The 20,652-nt window shown below is 39.4% G+C and overlaps 1 protein-coding gene across 1 annotated transcript; it reads left to right on the top strand.

The window, feature by feature from the left end:
- Positions 1 to 14,835: 14,835 nt before the first annotated feature.
- On the top strand, positions 14,836 to 20,402 carry LOC129095030 (NAD-dependent protein deacylase sirtuin-5, mitochondrial-like). The gene is made up of 9 exons (XM_054603375.1): positions 14,836 to 14,950; positions 15,502 to 15,617; positions 15,745 to 15,878; positions 16,128 to 16,353; positions 16,977 to 17,064; positions 18,204 to 18,257; positions 18,348 to 18,471; positions 19,166 to 19,281; positions 19,394 to 20,402. The coding sequence occupies exons 2-9, from the start codon at positions 15,515 to 15,517 to the stop codon at positions 19,464 to 19,466; spliced, it is 918 nt and encodes a 305-aa protein (XP_054459350.1). The 5' UTR covers positions 14,836 to 14,950; positions 15,502 to 15,514; the 3' UTR covers positions 19,467 to 20,402.
- The last annotated feature ends 250 nt before the right edge of the window (positions 20,403 to 20,652 follow it).

The raw sequence follows: 20,652 nt of genomic DNA, 5'->3' as shown, positions 1-20,652 counted from the left end.
TATTTCTCTGTAAGTATTTCTATCCTTGTGTTGCTGCATCAACCAAATTTCCCATCTGGGAAACAGAGAAAGGCTTTTTTTTTTTTACTGTCAAAACATATTTTACTACATGGACATTGTACAACATTCTGAATTCAGGTTATTTTATGTTTGTACTATTATTTATCATATAAATCACCTCAACTCCTTATTATATAGAACTTCTCAAAAAATGCTTCATATAAGTAAACAAATAAAAAAAACATATAAAAAAATGAGATTTTAAAGATTCAAAAATATTTAGATTTGACTGAAACTTCACTCATATGGGGTTAAAAGCTCAAGAATATGCAGCTCACCAGCCCATATGCAAGTCTTGAACGTAAATCAATAGACTCTTAAAATCAATCTCAAATCAACTGTAGAAAAAAGGGAAAGACAAGAGAAGAAATCAGGTTGTTATCCTGAATTAATTAAACAATGATTAATGCATTTTTTTTTTAACCATAATTGTCTTAACTATCTACACTAAGAGGGTAGATAGGGCTTAAATTTCCATGTAATTAAATGTTTTGTTGGGCATATCCTGTTCTCTGCTAAATCTAAAATGATAAAATTTCTTGAGAGATAAAAACAAGTCACATCTGGAAATCTTTTAAAAATAGGAAACGAGTGAAGTCAACATGCTTGTGAGAGACAGTTTGGTGTGTTCTGTGGAGGCCAACAAAGGGTCACAAGTTGTTGTTACAAATCTCTGCCAGCAGGTGGAGCTCACTCACAAGAAATAAGGCTGAAATAATTTGTCTCCCTCTCAAACAGCGACAGACTGGGCCTCGAGGTGCAGACTGGGCCTCGAGGTGCAGACTGTCTATCAGAACCAGGTCTGGTCTCCTCCATGTTACAGCACTGAGCTGGGGTGCACAAGCATACAAAGCCTGTGACGTGTGTGTTTGAAGCTATTTTATTTTTATCATTTCGCTCATGTACAATGTGTGCGGTGGATCATCGTGTCTTTTATCTAACACTAAGATCAAAAGCATAAGCTGCATTTTCCTCGCTGCAGATGATGAGTCATGAAGGCTATCAAATTCAAACCAAGCACAAGCTTTTGTACTACAAGATGAAAGGGGAACAGTTTTGTGAACAAGCTTCCTGTCTGGAACGAGCCCTCCTCCTTTAAATAACTATCAGGCCTCCAGTTTTCCTCTCACTCACCTGATTTGCTTTGTCCAACCAGTACCAAAAACCTACCCATGATTTAAAGTAAAAAATGTTGTTGGGTCGTTTAATTTATCACAAAACATCCAATTTGAAGCTCCTCGTATACTTTTATATATCCTTTGTGTCATATAATTAGCTACTAATGCTGTCAGATAAATGTAGTGAAGTTAAAAAAGTACAACATTTTCCTCTGAAAATCTGCGGGGTAGAGAAGAAAATACTGACAAGTACCTCAAATTACAGTAAATGTTCTTAGTAAGTAAAGACATTAACATAAACTAAAGAGATTTGCCTCACGTAGATGCACAACTGCTTTATGAAGAAGAGAGTTAAAACACAAAACAAAGCTTGTTGAAGTGGAAACAAGGAACAAGTAAGAAGGACAAGATTTGCTTCTTATCTCAAGTATCACACTTTCTCCACTCTATTCTATATGGGTCTTATTCTGATGACTGGCCTGAGTCATAACGGCCTTTCACTGTTTCTCTAATGAGGAGTGGGGTTTGAGACTAGAGCACTGGTGGTGTAGGGCTAATCAATAAATCAATAGTCTCACTCTCTTGCACACAGGCTGAGACCTATAGTCTGTCTCGTGGGCCTGGGAGCCAAGGTGGAAGGAATGCAGGTAGGATTCACATTACACACAGAAGTGACACAGAAAAGCATTGTTTGGTCTAAACTAAACTCACAGGAAGTATTTAGATATTTGACGTGAGGATATTTTGCCGATAACGTATATGCATTTTTACTTTTACGTAAGCATCAGCTGTAAAGATACATATTATGCAGGTTGGCTCTTTCAGAGTGTTAAATGTGTTGGTCGACCATGTTGGTGCAGATTGAAATATCTAAACTATTAAACTAAACTATTGGAGGGATAGTCATAAAATGTAGTACATATATTCATGGTCCACTGATGATGAACCCTAAAGACTTTGGCGATCTTCTGACTTTTCCTCTGGCACCACCAGCAGGTCAACACTTGACCTTGTCCAGCACTTTTTTAATTATGACCAAATCTAAACTTTTTCCCATCAGCTTCGGCTGTGCTTTGTGCTGTTTTAACTGCAAATTGCATCTCTTATGAATTTGAAGTCCAAGCTGAGATATCCTTGATATAATAGTCAAGCAGTCAGACTTTTTAAAAACGGTCCTCCAGAGCCACAGAAGACATCACACAATTGTTCTCACAGGCAGAGAAGAGCTTCTCATGATGATTAAACCAACCGTTAAGTACAAAATCATTGGACATCTCCTTTAATCTGTAAAGACCAATTCTACTATTAAAATAGTACCTTGTACTTTAGTTCAGTCCTTAAGACCAGTAGATGGACTGCAATTAAATAGTGCCTTCATCCAAGGATCTATATATAGCTTTGCCTCTCATTCACACTCACAGATGGAGGTTTACCATCATCAGGATTTGGGGTTTACTGTGTTCAGTGTCATTTTGACATGTGGACAGGAGGAGCCGGAGCTGCTCGATCTCCTGAGCCACAGCCTTAATTGCACCTCAGAACTAAAGTCGGATTATTTACTATTTTTGAAGCTCAAAGCGATAATGTGTTATGTGCTGCAATTCTTTGAAATTAATAATAATCCAGAGTTGATATATAAGCAGCACACAATATGATCCATTCAAATGCTGGAGCTGCACTCAGTGCAGCGTTCACTGAGGTAATGTCACACTTGTATCCTGAGAAAATCAATCCACCAGTATTTCCAAACACAACCTCAATTGAAATAAAATGCTCATGGTGCAGTCTAATTAGTTAAAGATATTTTTAATTTACGTTGTCATATTTTTACCTCTTCATAACCCGAGTGCTAAATCTCATTTCATTACACCTTCTGTCTAGTTAATCTGAATTTCAATGCCCAAAACTGCATTAAAAAGAGGCAGAAGTGGAAGTACAAGTGCAAAGTGGATGAGGTGTCATTTAATTTCAGTCCTCAAAAAGGCTTCCTGTTCCCTGCACACATGATGCGGGGCTCAGTGGGGGCACAAAGGTTTGGAAGGTTACAGCTCAATGTGCTGCTGACAGTGATGGACTCCATGTATCTGACAAGCCTGCTCACTTTCAGATATACGACTCTGAAACATACCACCTCACTCTTACACACACACACACACACACACACACACACACACACACACACACACACACACACACACACACACACACACACACACACACACACACACACACACACACACACAGGCAGAAATACATGTGTGACTGCACATACACACACTTATATGAGACCACAGGTGTGATTGTCACACCAGAGATTTCAGCTGTCCTCTGCCTGTGGTGTGTACAGCTGTCAGATTATATTCCATCAGTGAGACACTGAACTCTTCACATCTGTCTCACCATAAACCATCCTGTCCAACAGCTTCTATATTCTAGTACCAGCAGTCTAAGCATGTCTCTCAGATGAACCGTCCACTCCTCAGCCTCAGACATGTTCTCATCAGCACACAGTAAGCCCATAGAGTTTCTTATATCTGTGCCTTTGTGCTGTGACAGAGAAGCCTTGACTGAATCAATATTACTTTGACCTGCCGGAGCAGTGAGTCACATCTCTGTGGGGCAGAGTCTGCCTGACAACTCTAACGAGCTTCCACACCGACTCTGAAGCTTGTTACCAATTCTTCTAGTAGTAGAAGGATGTAAAAATAGATGAGTTGAACTTTCATAGGGTACAGTGGTCGTGGCTCAGGGTGGCTATGTGTTCAATTAATCTCACTGCTGTTTTGTTTTTAATGTTTAGGCTGAAAACTAAAAGGGATTGTGCTTTTGCTATTGTAGCTCTCTTACTCTGAGCACCCGCCTGCAACGTCTCAGAACAAGTCTAATATGTGCACTATCTTAAACCTATTTGTTTTCTCTGCCCTTTATTTTATACTTCTTGCTATGTGGGTTGCAAACTTAATTTGGCTTGTTTTATTTATTGTCTTTTGTTGCTTTTATTTCTCTCTTTGCCCATTTCTTCTTCCTTCAAAACATCTGCTAACTTGTGTTTTGAAAAGTGATATGAGTAGAGTTTGCAATGTGAAATGAATTCAAATAAAAAGGAACACTGTGGTCTGTACCAAAGTAAAATACCACGATCAATAGCAGCACTGTTGCCGATGCCCTGATTGATGCTGGCCCACTATTCATAGGTCAAACTTGCTTTTAAACAATGCCTTTAAGCTAAATGCTGCTGACTTCAACGAACACACGTAGCTGTCAATCCGCTGCTCCCCCATTCCTATAGGAAAAATAACACTACTGCTGTTCTGGTCTTTGATGGGTACGTTCCCCAAAATGACACTAAATGTATTTTTTCGGATTGCTAATGAATTTAGCAACTTATATATATTTCATATAATATTAACAAATCAAATGTGTAATTTGACAGGTGTTGCTCATAATGACAAACCCCAGGATAATTATTACCAGACTGCAGTTTCATTTGGTTGTTCAGAGGATTGTAGCATCCTAATCTTTTAAATCTATAAATGTAGGGAAAACTAGTGAAACAGGCCCGTCAAAAGGTCTAAGAGACCAAGGTGATATCTTCAGATGTCACAAAAGTCCCAAATCCTATAATGTCCTATTTTAAATAAAGCAAAACAAACATAAGCAACAAATCTTCACAATTGAAAAGCTGAATCCAGAAAGTTAAATCTGAGTTTGATTCTGATTAACTCATTTATTAATCAACTAACCTTTTTGGATGTAATTTTCTCTCCATTCTAACTTTTCGCTTCCCGAGTATAATTCTACCACTGCAACTATGGTCTGCTATGTACATGCAGCACCTTTTATTTGCCTGTTGTTCTAGGGGGATGGATCCCTTTCATGTTACTCTTTCTGAGGGTTTCCTTAGCTTTTTCTTATTCAAATGAAAAGTGAATGGAGCAAACATCTTTTGTCAACTTGTGTATTCTGTACAAATTGTAAAACCCTCCGAGACAAAATTGTGACAGGTGTATTTCAAAAACAAAGTACAAGTTACGCTGAAAGATCCGTAGACTTCACTGTGTTACAGATTTCATTGAAATTACACCCTACCAAAGAAATAGTCCTTTTTCCTATTTTCGCAGAAACTGAATTCTCAAGCAAATAAAACCCTAACTATCCTCCTCTAATTATCAGAGGTTAAATTTATGGCCTTTACTGTCTTTATGATTGATGTCGTACTGGACATCCACATAACCTTCCCTTTTCTCTATTTCTGATGATCCATTACCCCACATATCACATCCTCATCCCATCCCATCAGGCAAAAAATATTAATCATCCTCTGGCCTTTGATGATGCTGCTGCTAATTTGGGTCCCTAACTGAGAGAACAGTCCAGACAGAGATTTAGCATGCAAAGTAAATGTGCTTCTCTGCCACTGAGACAGGGGAGGTGGAAACCTGCTGTTTGGAGTCTAAAACAGACTCCGGCTTCCGTTTAATACTCATCACTCTGCTACTTTAACCTATATATTCCCAACAGTTTATCTGTTTACCTATATCTGTCTGATTAAGATGTTGGCTGGCTTTAGTGCCGTGGACGAAACGCCTCTTCAGATCTGAGGCTCTGGGTGTTCCTGGGTGACAGAAGTCAACCGTTTTATTTAACTGCATGGAAGAGGCTTAACATGCAGTGTTTTGTAGATGATTAGCTGCACAGCAGGGTCACTGCCCAGTTCCTAACTTCACACCATCGCTGTTCAGGGGACAAGCAGGAAGTGAAATAGGGCAAAGAGAAGTTACTTCACTAAATCGACAAAATGATCATCATTATCGCCCGGGACAGTCATAAACACAACCATCATAATACTTTGAGATAATCTAAGAGATATGTCATCATAGGGTATTTGCAGTTTTCAACAAACCGAGTGACTTTTAAAGACCTTTTTCATAGATTCAAATGAAATGCAATTTAATACCTTTTTTCTGGAATGACCGGAATGACTTTGACGGTCATTCCAGTCAAAGAATGACGGAAACCAAGTAGGAACAATGAGGCCTAGAATAATTTGTTATGTATATGGAATTATTGACATTTATATTCCATTTTTGTCAGCAGTTCATAGCTGTATATGACATTAGTTCATAGTAATATATTTACTGCAATCAATTAACGTGTCCCGGGCCCAGATAGGTGGCAGAGAATTGATGGATGGGTTAATGAATTAACAAATTATTAATTAAGTTTAGTTCATTTAAGTAGTTACTATAATTGACACTTTGTGACATTATGAGTCAGTGAGCTTCCAAGGTAGCAACAGTGCTTGCTACAGGTTTTATGGTGCTGACTGTAACAAACCACTCCACAAAAAAAGGTTAGACAGCCAGTTGCACCACTCTCACTTGTAGTTTATATGTGTTAGGTCTTCTGAAAGCCTGCTACCTGCAACCTTATTCACACAAAAATTACAACAAATTTTAAAGTCTACTGCAAGAAAGACAAAGTATTCTGATGAAATTTAGGATTTTCCAATTCCCTCAAAGAGCTTTTTTGATGCACCTCAATTCAGTGCTTTTTAAGACTTAAAACCTGCAGATATCCTGAAAATCATTTATAAAAAAAAAACATGGTATAATTTTAACGTTCTTAAATTAAGATGGTGTGCTACTTGAGAACTTGTATTTAAAAAATAAAATAAAGTTCTTGTAGTTAAACTGATTTGGAATTTTGTGCTATATAAATCAAATTGATTAGTCGAAATTCAAATGTGAAAATCTCCAAAACTGTTTTTACAGGGTATCCTTTCTTTCTCAGTCTATCTAAAACAGCTTTGACATCAACACAACACAGCAGCAAACACACAGGAACAGTGTTGAATAAGGTGTGATGGAATGAAGAAGGACAAAGGACGTCTACGAGTTCAAAGGGGAAACAAAGTTCAATGTTTCAATGTTTTCTCTTCTTCCTACAGTTTCTTGTTCTCCTCTCTCTCGATACCACTCACTGTTTAAAAGCCTCAGCACCCTCCCTCCCTCCCCATGTGCTGATTAATACAAGGTGACAGAACAGCAGAGCCTGTAGGAGCATTGTGTGTGTTTTTGTGTGAGTGTAGGTGTATTCCTCCCTGTAAATGTGTGAATGTGAAACATAGCATATCATTGGGATATGAGTCACCCCCCTCTTCTCCTTCTCTCTGTCTCCTGTAGGCAGCTCATCTGTTTTGATAGGTGGCCGTCATCAATACGGACATCTTACTTAAGGAAAATAAATAAATAAACCTAAAACACTATAACACTGGGGATGTGTCTTCTATCTCTGCCTGCATTTTGTGGTTTGGTTATATTGTGTATTTTTCTCTGCCTAAGGATAACTCCTGCAGCTACCCCACAGCTACAGTGCCCAGGGATGAACTACAAAGGGGGCACACTTAAAACGACCACAGGGGGGACGGATATCAAAGAGAGGCTCACACACTGGCTGCAAAACAAAGAGTACAACACAGTAGGCAACCAGTGACGGATTAAGAACCAGACATGACATTACAGAATGCACCATGCACAATCACACAAGAAATAGAGCCTGACCTAAATATGTGAGGATAAAGAATTTGTCAAAAGTGTTATCTTAAAAAGATATATTAGCTTGTAATTGTGTGGTACATAAGTACAGATAAATACAATCTTTTTTTCCCCAAAAATCTCTCAAATTTTGAGTTGAACCAAAGATGTGCATTACTTAGGGTAGGGTAGTATAGATACAAAATCACAAGACTAATTCAATCATAATTAAATAACTTTTCTAATTTAAAAAGATTGCAAGGTTCCCAATTGAGTTGTTTGCGGAATGCATTTCCTTGACTTAGAGCTGTCTCAGCCTATAAACACTTTTATATAACTGACAAAGATGAAGATAAACTCAAACTAAGAAAGTCTTCTCAAGGGTTACATAATTGACAGTACGGATGCTGTGCCATCACTTTAAACTAATAAATAGCAGAAGTGAGCTAAAATAATAAAACAAAAAAACATAAAACCTCATCAAAAAAACACTTTCTTCGTACACTCATTCTGGGGGAAATGTATATACAGAAGTGAGAGACATTTTTTTCCAGTGAGACCCATAATGCAATGCACCCAGAAGACCCAGCATTTTGAATGTCCTTTACTGTATCTCAACTGGAAATATGTCCTCTCTACTGGTATTACTTATCACTGTTGCCCTCTCTGACATGTGGGTGATGAATGCAACAAGTCCAGACACGCAGTCTAAAGGCTGTCAAAATGCATTGTGGGAAACAAAAATCACTGAAACTGTGACTCAGTTATATTTAAAATACAACTACTGGGAAGATCTTTATGGGAAGTGACAAAATTAAGGCAAAAGTAACAGCAGCCCAAAAGATGTTCTTACATTATTGTATCAGCTTATTGCTTATATATAAACCATTGGTAATTGATTCATTAATCACTAATACAGCAATTGATTACAAGATGTCAACCCAAAATTGGGGTTCCGACATTGAATTAATTCGAAAAGGTCAACGCATATAAAAGAGTTTGAATTATGACTGTGCTAATCATTTAGATATTTTCCCACAATGCAATGCACAGAAGAACAAGAGAAGCTGCAAAAAACATTCAAAGAAATAACAAAAGGTTAAAGCCCCATGCCCAGACCAAAAAGTCCCAAAACTCTATGCAGTTACACTGTAATTAATCCAGACAAAAATATGAAAAGAGCACGAGCATGACAACCATGAGTGAGATAATTTCACGTACTGATGATTGAGACTTCACAGATTCCGCAATCAACGCTTCTAAATGCTCCTGTACTATGACATAACACCAGCTAAGAGTTCTTTCCAGACGCCTTTCCTAGCTTAGGTTTTTTCTCTCCGCACAATGGTTAGCTTGTCTGAGCTGAATGGATGAACCAGCGTGCCAGCGGAGGAAGAGTGAGGGGTTTTGTAAGTTTGGTGGGAGGCAGCGAGGCAGGAAGTACTCCTCTGCACTTAAAGCTCTCACGCGTCCTCCCAGTACCCCTTTTGTATTCTGAACGCCCAGGTAGTTCAACCATTCTTCTGCTCAAGGCCAGGCTAATGTGTGAAGATAGCAGTGTTGATGCATGTGCATGAGAGAGAGAGAGAGAGAGAGAGAGAGAGAGAGAGAGAGAGAGAGAGAGAGAGAGAGAGACAAAAGTGTATCTCTCAGATAGTGGGAGGTGGTGTGTGTGAGCACCGTTCCCACCGTATTCTATGGACAACAGCCAACTCTGTTTCTTTTTCACCGTGACAGTCTTTATGCTGCCACAATTCAAAAGCCTTCATCCTGCCACCCTGTCCTCCTACTCAGACTCTTACTGCTCCTCCACCTCCTCGCGTATAAGAGCTCTCTGTCTTAGTCTTTCATTCAGGTCTTTATTAGAACTCTCTGTGTTTAAATGAGAGCGTGGTAATGCCCGCGTCTTGGTCTTTGTGAGGAGGACTAAGCTCTTACTGAGCTGACCTGAGCAGAGCGTTGCTGAATCCGGACTGGCTCAAAACGATGGAACGCAGCAGGAATGACAGGCTTTGAAATGGTTCTGGTCTCATAAATTGGCATAGAAACTGTAAACTTAAAAATAAAATTGCTTAACTTTTCAATTTAAGATAACTCTTAATAACTTTCTTAACCATGATTGACTGGTAGGTACATTCTTACAACTGCATGTTGTACTTGGCAAAACCACAGAATACTTCACCCAACTCTGAGCTTTTTTTCTTATTGTTTTGGTGTTTGGTTTGGTGTCTGCATACCTCAGCCTTCTTTTAACAACTGTAGGCAGCTGTTCTCAGCATACAACCTCTGACAAACCCTACCTGCCCAGAAAAAAATCACTGGCAAACAAAGTTAGAGACTGAAGAATGTGGAACATGTTGCAGCTAAAGAGCCATACATTTTTTACCGGGAAAGAAACCAGAGCCAGAATGAAAGTGAACATTTGATTCAAATTCATCAGGCGGACACAAACACAACTCGCAATGAACACTTACGTTTGCAGCATTTCTGATGGATGTGTAAGTAGGAAAATGTTTCCCAACACATTAGCAATTACATTGTCCAAATGCCATTATCAAGCAGCTGTCTGTCCGTCAAATTGGTTTAGATTTAATCTGCCCGCTCGTGTCTTTGTGGTAGTGTAAGACAATACCTCATTGGCTTCTAAAGTGAAAAATGTTTTCTGATCTGACAGCCCATCTTCAAGATGCACAGATGAAACCTATGTGTGTGAGCTTTGTTAGTATTTGTTGCAAAACCTATGTGGTTAAGGCTTTGTGTTAGGCACAAAACTACTTGGATCAGGTTGGAGGACAATCATTATCAGGGTTAAAAAAAAAGAGTTAGTTCCACTGCCGACTGTCAGTGGAAAGAGGGAAATGAAAGCAATCTGGAACCTCTAAGCCCCATTCTTTGATGACCCATTCATACGCCAAGAATGAATGGGTCAAAAATAAATATATTCGAAAATAGTTTGAGCACCAATAATAAATACTTTACTTAGTGAAATATTTAAAATACAGCTCAAATAAAGTGATGGTGGAAGTAGATAAAGAATATATGTGGGATACAGACCACAAAACCACTTAAGGGGAATTGTGAATATTACATTTGGGTTTCTCTGCATATTAGATTTAGCAGACTACAAGATCTGTGAGTACATTCATGTTTTATATTTATGTATTCTCTAATACTGATAAATCAGGTCAATGAAGGCCAAGAGTACAACAAGAGCGAGTAGCAGAGCGATGATATGGCAAAGAAATGAACTGGAGTGAAATAATCTAGTCCTGTTTCTGAACGTGGCTGAAGAAGGTCGAGCTCAAGAGAGCAACAGCAACGCCGTTTGGTGATTAACTCTTGTCTCATATCCATTCAGCTTCCCACACACATACATACACCAGTCTAGCATGCATAACACATGCAAACTGAAGATGGCATGGATATTTGTCACCTATGAATGGTGACACACATCAAAGAAAAGAGGGGGCTGGATTTATGCAAAACAACAGCAGCTAAACACACAAACATGAAGTAAATGGGAAGCAGGCCAGTTGGTGGGCAGATGGCAGGAAAATATATGAGATTAGACCAAAGCAAATTTTTTGGGGGGGGATGCTTCATGGTTCAAGAAAAAAGGTGTGAAGACAAAAAAACCCACTGTAGCTGGCAATGCCTGCTGGATTCCTGATGTTGCCACACCAGCCTCATACAGCTGCAGTCTGCCCTCTCTGCTTTCAGCTAGTAGCCACGAGCAGCACGGTTAGCAAGACCCAGCAGAGCTCCCCCCTCCTCTCCCCACCTCCTCTCCCCACCTCCTTCAGATTCAAGCCATGCCTGATGGTAAGCCTGACACAAAGCTCCAAGAAAGAATAGCGTTACTCATATCGGAGAGGCTCGGCTAATCTCGCTGAGAGGAGGTGCTGCGTTTAACAGGAAACAAAATGGAGAGGAAGATTGTTGAGGGCCAGGGTGAGGGCAGCTGAGAGAGATTATGAGAAGGTGGGTCAGAGCACCATGAGTCATAAAGGTCTAAGCAGGCTATAAAAAGGGGGATAATTCCTGATCTCATTAAGATTTATGTAAGGCTGTCTTTTTTTTTTTTTCTCACCTTTGCTTGAAATGAAATTCAAGGGTATAAAATAAAAACAGAACCACACTTATTTTACACACAAACCTTTGCAATAGAATAGCAGTGCAGTGCTAAAATTTATGTTTGACAGTTATGGATGACAATTACTGGTGGTGGGAAATAAAGACAAAGCAGAACAAGGGGGATTTTCTACAGTTGTTATCTGTTTTTAATGGAAAATATAGCCTTGAGACTATAGCCCAGACTGCCAGGCAGACCATGTGACTGGGATTTGTCACATCGGAAAATTCTGGGGGAGGGTCGAACACAGTTATAAAAAAAATAAAAAAAAATAAAAAAAGAAAGCCTTCTCATATATGTAATGTGGACGATCACCAATAGATGAATGCCGATTCTGTGCAAATCTTCTGGACTCAGTTCGACTCTTCTGCTCGGTGGCATTTCAGCACCGAGGGGGAGTGGACAGCTCCGCACTGATGTGACACTAAAGCAGCCTCCCCCACAGGAAAGAGCTTATTTTAAAATGAAATAAGACAAAAAAAAGCCGCCACATGTGACGTGGATTCCGCATGCGGGAGCGTCCATTCCTCTCCCTCCTCCAAAATGCAAAATAACAACTGCATTTTAAATGACTAGCCAGAGGCGGCCAAGATCGCGCAGCGTTTCACTGCGGAACGACGATCAAGGTGGAGTCTGGTTGGAGCAATAGCAACCGGTCGTCTTATTATCTTAGGCGTAATGAAGCCGTGCCTTGCAGACCGTGCATCACATGTATATTTGTAATAAAAGCCATGCAGCCTCCTCTCTCCACTGTGTGGTTACCATACACCCAGGTGCAGCTGAGCACCATGGGTACCGTCAGAGCTGCACAATGAAAAAAGCCCAAAGTCATGCTTGTCACTAAACGAGGAGACAATGATTTCTCGACCCCCCCCCGTCCGTGGAGGCTGCTAACACACCCAGACATGAGGTGGTGGAGGAGCATCCGTGTCGCCGGCTGGCTGCCTACCTGTCTCCAGGTGCAGAGAGATCCTCGCCTCGTTGATGTAAGGCGTGTCACTCTTGGACCGGACCCTCCGGATCGGCCTGCGGTCTACCTCCTCCTTCTGCGGGGCCGCCGCCATGTTCGGCCAGCCGGGCAGAGTGCACTGGCGACCGGCGGGACTGCGAGAGATTCGGCGCCGCAGCAGCCACTCGTGCACCGGCCCGGGCAGACGGTGTAGGGGGGGGGGCGGGCTATTGTAATGGTGACGGAGGGAGGGAGAGAGAGAGACAGAGAGAGAGAGAGAGAGAGAGAGAGAGAGAGAGAGAGAGAGAGAGAGAGAAGGAGAGATGGTAGGATTGATGAGCTTCTGCTCCTTTCTTTTCCTGTAAATGAGCTCGACCTGCTCAAGTTCTAACTCCACGTTAGGAACACACTGGCCAATGAAAAGCAGTACTTCCCTCCAAACACCATTAAAACTATCTTGTTGTCATAGGAGAGCATTTACATAATTAGTCAATGATTTACTTCATCAACTGACAGAAAAATGAATCAACCACAAAGCTGGTAGTTGATTAAAATGGCATTTATCAAGCAAAAAACAACCACAGGTTCAACCTTCTCAAATGTTAAGATCTATATCTTTTTTCTCTGTTTTATATAATTGCAACTAATATATTTGGGTTTCAGACTATATTTTCAACAAAATAAGCAATTTGAAATTGACACGATTGGGGGTCGAGGTACTTGTGATAGCATTTTATCAGTTTGACATATAATCAACAGAACAATCAAAGGATTCATCAAAAAACAATAATCCAGTTATAAATTGATAATGAAAAGAATCATTTATTGCAGGAATTATCTTCAGGTTCACATGAACTACAAGGACATGCCTGGATATATCACAACAAATAGAAATATGAATCCCTTTTAGTAATTAACACAAATATATTCAATGTTAAATGTTCCCTAAAATGCAGAAAAGGATTGAGATATTGAAATAGCACTTGAGTTTAGTATAAGACAATGGAAATGGAAATAGTGTTAGCAAAGGCACTTGTCAACAATATTTGCCATATTTGTCTGTGTGACCTGGCTGCTGTAACACTGCAATTTCCCATTGGTACTACTAACATAATCATCAGTCAATCTCAGGCTACACAGGTTTATGAAAGTAACAACACCACAATATATTCTGGTGTTAACGTTGTGCTTCATACTGTATTAAGCCAATGCTAGCCTCTAGTGGAGAAGGGGAATTAAAATGACTATCAATGGGTTCAATGGTGCACTATTATATCAGTAAGAAAGTACAACAGAAGGACAGAACAGCAAAGTACATTTGGATAATTTCATATTGGCAGGTATGAACTTTGGAGAATTGCAACTAAGTACATTTACTGAATAGACCTACTGTACTCTACTACCATTTTTATTTCAGGAACTTTATTTGAGTATTTACAGTTTCTGTTGCAGATGGTAATATTGTACTTTAACTCCATTCCATTTATTCCATTACTTTAGTTATTTTGCTGATTCAGTTTAACAATACAAATCATGATCAAAAAAATAATACTTATGTAACATAATCACAAGTTCAGATATCACTTTAATGGTCCTTGGTGAAATTCACAAGCTACTTGGAAATATATATTTTAAAAAAGTGAGCCACATCTTTACCATCTGCAAAATGAATGTACTTTTTAATGCATCTATAATTAAAATCAATAATCTAATAAACATTATTCTGAAATGGGCCAGTACTTTTAGTTTTTGTTCTTTAAGCAACATTTAGAATGTAGAAGTGTTACTTGTAAAAAGTACTACTAGACTTTGGTATTGTTTATTTTACTTAAAATAAATATGTAAAAGGTACGAGTACTTTTTCCAACACTGGGGGCTATACGTATAATAAGGGAGTCCATCAAACAAATCGTTGCTATGAACAAAAAATAGTATAAAAAAAACAATAAGCTGTATCTTATAACCACAGTGACGTCTCTTAAGGGGCCAGTGCTGCAAAAACACCCCTATGGTACAAATGCTCCCTCTGCTGGTCATCTCTCGATTTCATTTCCTCACAGCCACAACGATCCACTCACCACAGCAGCTGAGCTGGTGGACGACAGTAAACACCGACTGGGTTCCTGCTTCCTCCAGCTGATGGTCCAGACTCCAGGTGACGTCAGCTAACCACAGATCACAACGTAACGTGATGCAGGTGAATCCGCTGCTGTTTCTTTGAATACCAGCGGTGACTTAACTCTAATTGAACCTGCAGACAGGCTGCTAGCTCCACAGCTAACGACAGCCTCAGTTAAAGCTAACTACCTAACTATCCTTATATTACTGTGCTACTAAATCAATCACACTACTTCCCTGGCTTATGTCATAATTAACATCTCCAGTGACGTCTCCAGTTAACACGGTCGCAAAGTAAACCGAAACACATGCCAGCTCTGTGCTTGTTTGTGTTAAAGTGTTAAATCAGCTGACCGCCAGCTCTGTAACGTCACACTGACCTTCTGAGAGTGAAGATCACCACACTGCAAGCCAGCCCCAGCTTATTTAGAGACAAATACGAACCAATGTGGAAGAAACCCTACGTGTGTCCATTTTGACGACACTTACCTCGGTTTTAAAGGCATTCTCAGACGAGGCTGGGACAACAGCTGCACAACAAACACACGCTTCTTGAGTTTTGAAGATTGTCTTATTTTTATTTCCCAGTAGCCAAAACCCGATGATCGTGCGCCGTCTCACCTGTGGGGGCTTAATACACTCTCACCTGCATGCCAACCTGAAAAGGCTGCAGGGCAGCCAAGTAATGGCCAGACCCAGTTCAGGTAGTCCTCGTTCTTTTCAGTCACTGCCTCTGTTATTTCCTCATCCTGATCAGAAATTATTACATTAGTCGGCCACAAATTCATGAGCTTTCATTATTGTCATTTTTGCGTATATGTTTATTTGCAGACCTGGCAGCACTCAGGGAGATTTTCTCCAAGGCCAAGAATATAGCCATCATCACCGGAGCAGGGGTGAGTGCAGAGAGTGGAGTCCCCACCTTCAGAGGAGCAGGAGGCTACTGGAGAAAATGGCAAGCACAGGTATGCAAGCATATTATTATATTATTGAACTGTATTGTATGTCACTGAGAGGTGTTTCTGCTATTAAGCTGTCCCTCATTAATTTAATTAGGGTACCAACACCTGACAGTATAATGCAATATAATTCGGCAGCACCACAAACCACAGCCTTCAAAAGGATTTAGAGCGAAAGTGTTCTCTAAAACAGATTCAACAAAAACTGAAAACAAAATTCCCAGGACTGTTGTTTTAGACATTTTCATCTTTTAGGAACTTGCCACGCCAGAGGCCTTCTCCAGGAATCCATCCCGTGTTTGGGAGTTCTACCATTACCGGCGCGAGGTCATGCTCACAAAAAATCCCAACAAGGCCCATCTTGCCATCGCAGAGTGTGAGGAGCGACTGAGCAAACAGGGACGTACGGTTACAGTCATCACCCAAAATATCGACGAGCTCCACCGCCGCGCAGGATCCAAAAACATCCTGGAAATCCACGGCAAGTAGAAAGGACTGAATGCCAGCATGGATCGAGTAATATTCTCTTAACTATTCTAGTACTCTAAAAATATTAAAAAGAACATTATCAAGAAAAATTGCCAAACATTTGCTTTTTCCAGCTTTTACATTTTGTGGATTTGCTACTTTTCCTTGATGGTCAGACAAAACAGGAACTTTGATGGCATTATCTTGGACAATAGGGAACTGTAATGGGCACTAATCATGATATTTGGACATTTTATAGGCCATAATAGTTGAATAAGTGAATATAAATGTAAATATATAAGAATAAGAATAGAGTCCTTCCATCTGCACATTTGATTATTTTCATTACCGATTGATCCACTGATCATTTTTCAATAGTTGATGAATTGGTTAGTCCATTTAATGTCATATAAGTAGTAAAATGTTTACAAATTAGGTTTTTATGATTAATATATATTCACATCTCCAGACTGGAGAAACTGGGACTTGTAAAATATTTGGCGTCTTTATTTGATATATAACACAAAACAATTAATCGATTTTTAGAATAGTTGTTTATTAATTTTCTGTCTCCTGACTTATCGATTTACTATTTGTTCCAGCACTAATCTATTATCTTTGATGTTGTTAATCCAGGAAGTCTGTTTAAAACGCGCTGTATGACCTGTGGTCATGAAGCGGCCAATTACAAGAGCCCCATCTGTGCCGAACTGGAGGGCAAAGGGTAAGAGCTTCATCTGGTGTCGTTGGGTGAATTGGGCTGTTTTACTTCAACAAAGTGATATAATGACCCGGCTCTGAGACCATAACAAATAAGGGAAGCACATGCAAGGAATAAACTAAACTAAAGGAAAGGAATTTTGATCAGCAAAGGTTCATTTTATCAAATGTAACAAAAATGTCAAAGTTAACAAAGAAATCTGGCAGGAAAACATGATGCCAAAACAAATGCAAAAATGATCTGTACAGAAATGATGACAAAAGACTGCTAGTGTGGGGCACGTTTTAAGCATACACACACACAAACAACACATAGCAACAACACACAAGCCCTGGCGGAGTCACAATGGAAATGTGTTAGAAGAGATATTGATCATATTCATTTGAGCTCAAAATGCCAGGGAATAAAAGCCTGTTTCAGTCTGTCAGATGTCAGCAGCTAAATGACACCTAATGATGCTGTGAAAAGGAAAATCTGTGACCAACGCGAAATGTCACTCTGTCACTCATCTGACATTTAAAAAGGATGTTTTTTTTAATAACTGAAATGTTCCACTAATCAATGTAGTCTCTGCTGTGTACAAAATGACAGAAGTCCTATGCGTAAATTAAACATGAATATCAGAACCAATCATTAATGTTGAAACTGCTCAGTATCGACTGTTAACAGGAGTTCTGATTAAACCTTAATCAGAACAGTCATACAGGTGATTTAAATGTCTCACTGCCTTAAAGCTAATTTAAAGCATTTGGTGGAATTTCATGAAGAAAGTATCAATTTGGTTTAGTTCTCAGGCTAATATTTCTTATTAGACAGTATATCTGAGGTTGTAGTGTCTTTTTGGAAATATTTGTATACTGTGTTTAATCATCCAATTGTTAATCAAAAACACAAATTAACCACATTGGAGACAGATGTAAAGCTGGCAATGTTTGCAAAAGCTATTAATTTATCAACCACATATAATTTAAAAAGGTTTGGATTCTATTTGAAGTGTGCAATGTTAAGGAAAATATAAAATCGGGGGACTCAGTATCATTATTAAATTAAACACAGATATATATAAAAAATATGCTTTGGACTTGGGTTTGATTGTCCATTTTAGTGTCACCTAACGTTTTTTTACCAAACTGCCTCCTTAGAGCTCCGGACCCAGAGACAAATGATGCCCGGATCCCTGTTGATAAGCTGCCCAGGTGAGTCACACACTCATGTTCTCTTTAAGTGCACCGTTCTTTTCAATTGAGGTTATTTGTTTTGACAAAGTGTGTGTCTGTGTGTTTCAGGTGTGAGCATAAAGGCTGTCACGGTCTCCTGAGACCAGCTGTGGTTTGGTTTGGAGAGTCTCTGGACTCAGACATCCTCACTAGCGCAGAGAAAGTGTTGGACAGCTGTGACCTCTGCCTGGTGGTGCGTTTGTCTGTGTGTGTGTGTGTCTATGTGTGTTTGTACGTGCAGCTTCACAACCAAAATCATAAAGTGCTAAAATACTACTGTCAAATTCACTAATGAAGTGGCCATTTTAATTTTCATCCTGATTAAAAATTGTATAAATTATTGATATTTCTCCAAAAACATGAAAAGTGAGTAGTGAGAGTATTTGGAGGATATTAAATTAAGTACTGTATAAAAATGAAAAATGTTGCATTGACAGCAACACTTTCACACTAAACAAATAAAGAAATATTGAACTATAAATATAGACATATTCTCTTTTAAAGCTTTCTGAAATTTAAGTAACTTTGAAATAATCACCAGTACTTTTACCTTCACTCATTGGTCATCCCTTTTTAAAGTTTGTGCCAATAAAACTCAGAATCAAGTTATTTGCCTTGTTTCTTTGGTCACATTAAACACAGCAAGAGAAGAAAAAGTACTTGATATCCAGTATCTTAGATATAAAAAGGAAAATTTAAATAAAAAACATTTAAAATATATCTGTTTATAGATAAAAAGCTGTTCAATGTTCAACACGAAAAGGATGGAATGTGCAAAACACTGTGTAAGGAGTGTGCAAATGTTCACAGAATATAAGGATATGTGCAATAGGATTTGCAATAAAGTAATGCATTTAAATATTTTCAAAATTCTTCTCACTCTGCAGGTTGGCACTTCATCCATCGTGTATCCAGCAGCCATGTTTGCTCCTCAGGTGGCAGCCAGAGGTGTCGCTGTGGCCGAGTTCAACATGGAAAACACACCGGCCACCATGCGCTTCAAGTATGTGTCATTTTACTATCACACACACTCAGTACGAGTGCATCATTAATCATCACTAATCCATGTCACATTTACAGCATAGATATAATTTATTTTCTCTTCTGTGTCTCAGGTTCCACTTCCAGGGCCCCTGTGGGACCACGTTACCCCCCGCGTTGGCACTCCACGAGACTGAACAAACATGAGTCCTTGACATCAGCTGCACACAGACTACACTGTCTAACACTGGAGGACTTTATTGGTACAAATACCAAAAATATTTGGTGGACTATAATGAACAGTGTGGTGATGGGGTTCTTGACAAATAAGGTTAAAAGACAAAAGAGAAACCGCTTGTTCACACTGACAAAGATTAAATATAAAGTGACAAATAAGTAGACTATGTCTTTGTGGCTTCTGTCTTTAACTAGGAGATGATGACAGATTTTAATTATTTAATTTCAGATTTTCTTTTCAATATTGACATTACAGTTCATTTTAGCAAATATTGCTATGACACCAAAAACACCGGTGCACCAAATTTAAGTGTTATAATTGTTTAACTTGTCCATGAGTCATTGCAAAATGATTAACTGTGCTCTTTATTAAAGGTATCGTGAAAAAGACAGTGACAAAAATGAATAGCATTGACAATGCGTTAAAGAGGATCGCATATAGGCCGACTTTATCACTCCTTTTGCATTGAGTGAATACTGATTATCAGACTGTAGGGGGCAGTGTTTAGCTACTGCTGTGTAAACTACTACATCTCCAGATTGGAGAGAAAAATAGACTCCTTCCAAAGGATCTGGGGGCTCTGCCTGGGATATGTGGTGTGTTTGTGCGTGTGTGTGTTTGTGTGTGTGAATTCAGTGTGAATTTATGGGCCGCCATGAATACTGTGTGTGAGGCCTTCCAGTGGGCATGAGTAAGCTCCAGTTAAACCAGGGATACTAATGACTGAGCGTTCCCTCAGCCAGTCAGGAGGAGACGAGGGATTTGTTACATGTATGTTAAGGCTTTGAGATGGTTGAAACAGCATATTCATGTTAAATGAATAAATGTCAATGTAAAGAGTGTCCCTGCAGAGCGTCCTCAGAATCCATGTGTGCATGAATCTAGTATAAATAGAATAACTAGAATAAACAGCCTGAGTCAAAAAGGATCAACCTTTAATACTACAGCTCGCGGTGGTGATGGAAGTGGTGTATAAGTGTGTATTGACTGTACACTCCTCTAAATGTGCTCCCTTGTAGGCGTTGATCTGCTTCGGCTAAAGGTGGGATTGTGCCTGACACTTTAATGCTCGGCCACAACCAACCAAATCCCCCCCTTATTCCAACGTCTCAACATAAACAAGTTCTCTGGTTGGGAATCACTGCAGTAACCAGG

The sequence above is a fragment of the Anoplopoma fimbria genome, chromosome 8 (genome assembly GCF_027596085.1).
Source record: "Anoplopoma fimbria isolate UVic2021 breed Golden Eagle Sablefish chromosome 8, Afim_UVic_2022, whole genome shotgun sequence".
NCBI classification, from domain to species: Eukaryota; Metazoa; Chordata; class Actinopteri; order Perciformes; family Anoplopomatidae; genus Anoplopoma; species Anoplopoma fimbria.
Note: the sequence above shows the minus strand (reverse complement) of the source record. Positions and strands in the feature narration are given on the sequence as shown.

Bases quoted from the DNA above. Each gene is read 5' to 3' on its own strand.
- LOC129095030 (XM_054603375.1), top strand. From the start codon at position 15,515: ATGATCGTGCGCCGTCTCACCTGTGGGGGCTTAATACACTCTCACCTG. The intron at 15,879-16,127 runs GTATGCAAGCAT...TTCATCTTTTAG, and splicing joins GGAGAAAATGGCAAGCACAG to GAACTTGCCACGCCAGAGGC. The intron at 16,354-16,976 runs GCAAGTAGAAAG...TTGTTAATCCAG, and splicing joins AAACATCCTGGAAATCCACG to GAAGTCTGTTTAAAACGCGC.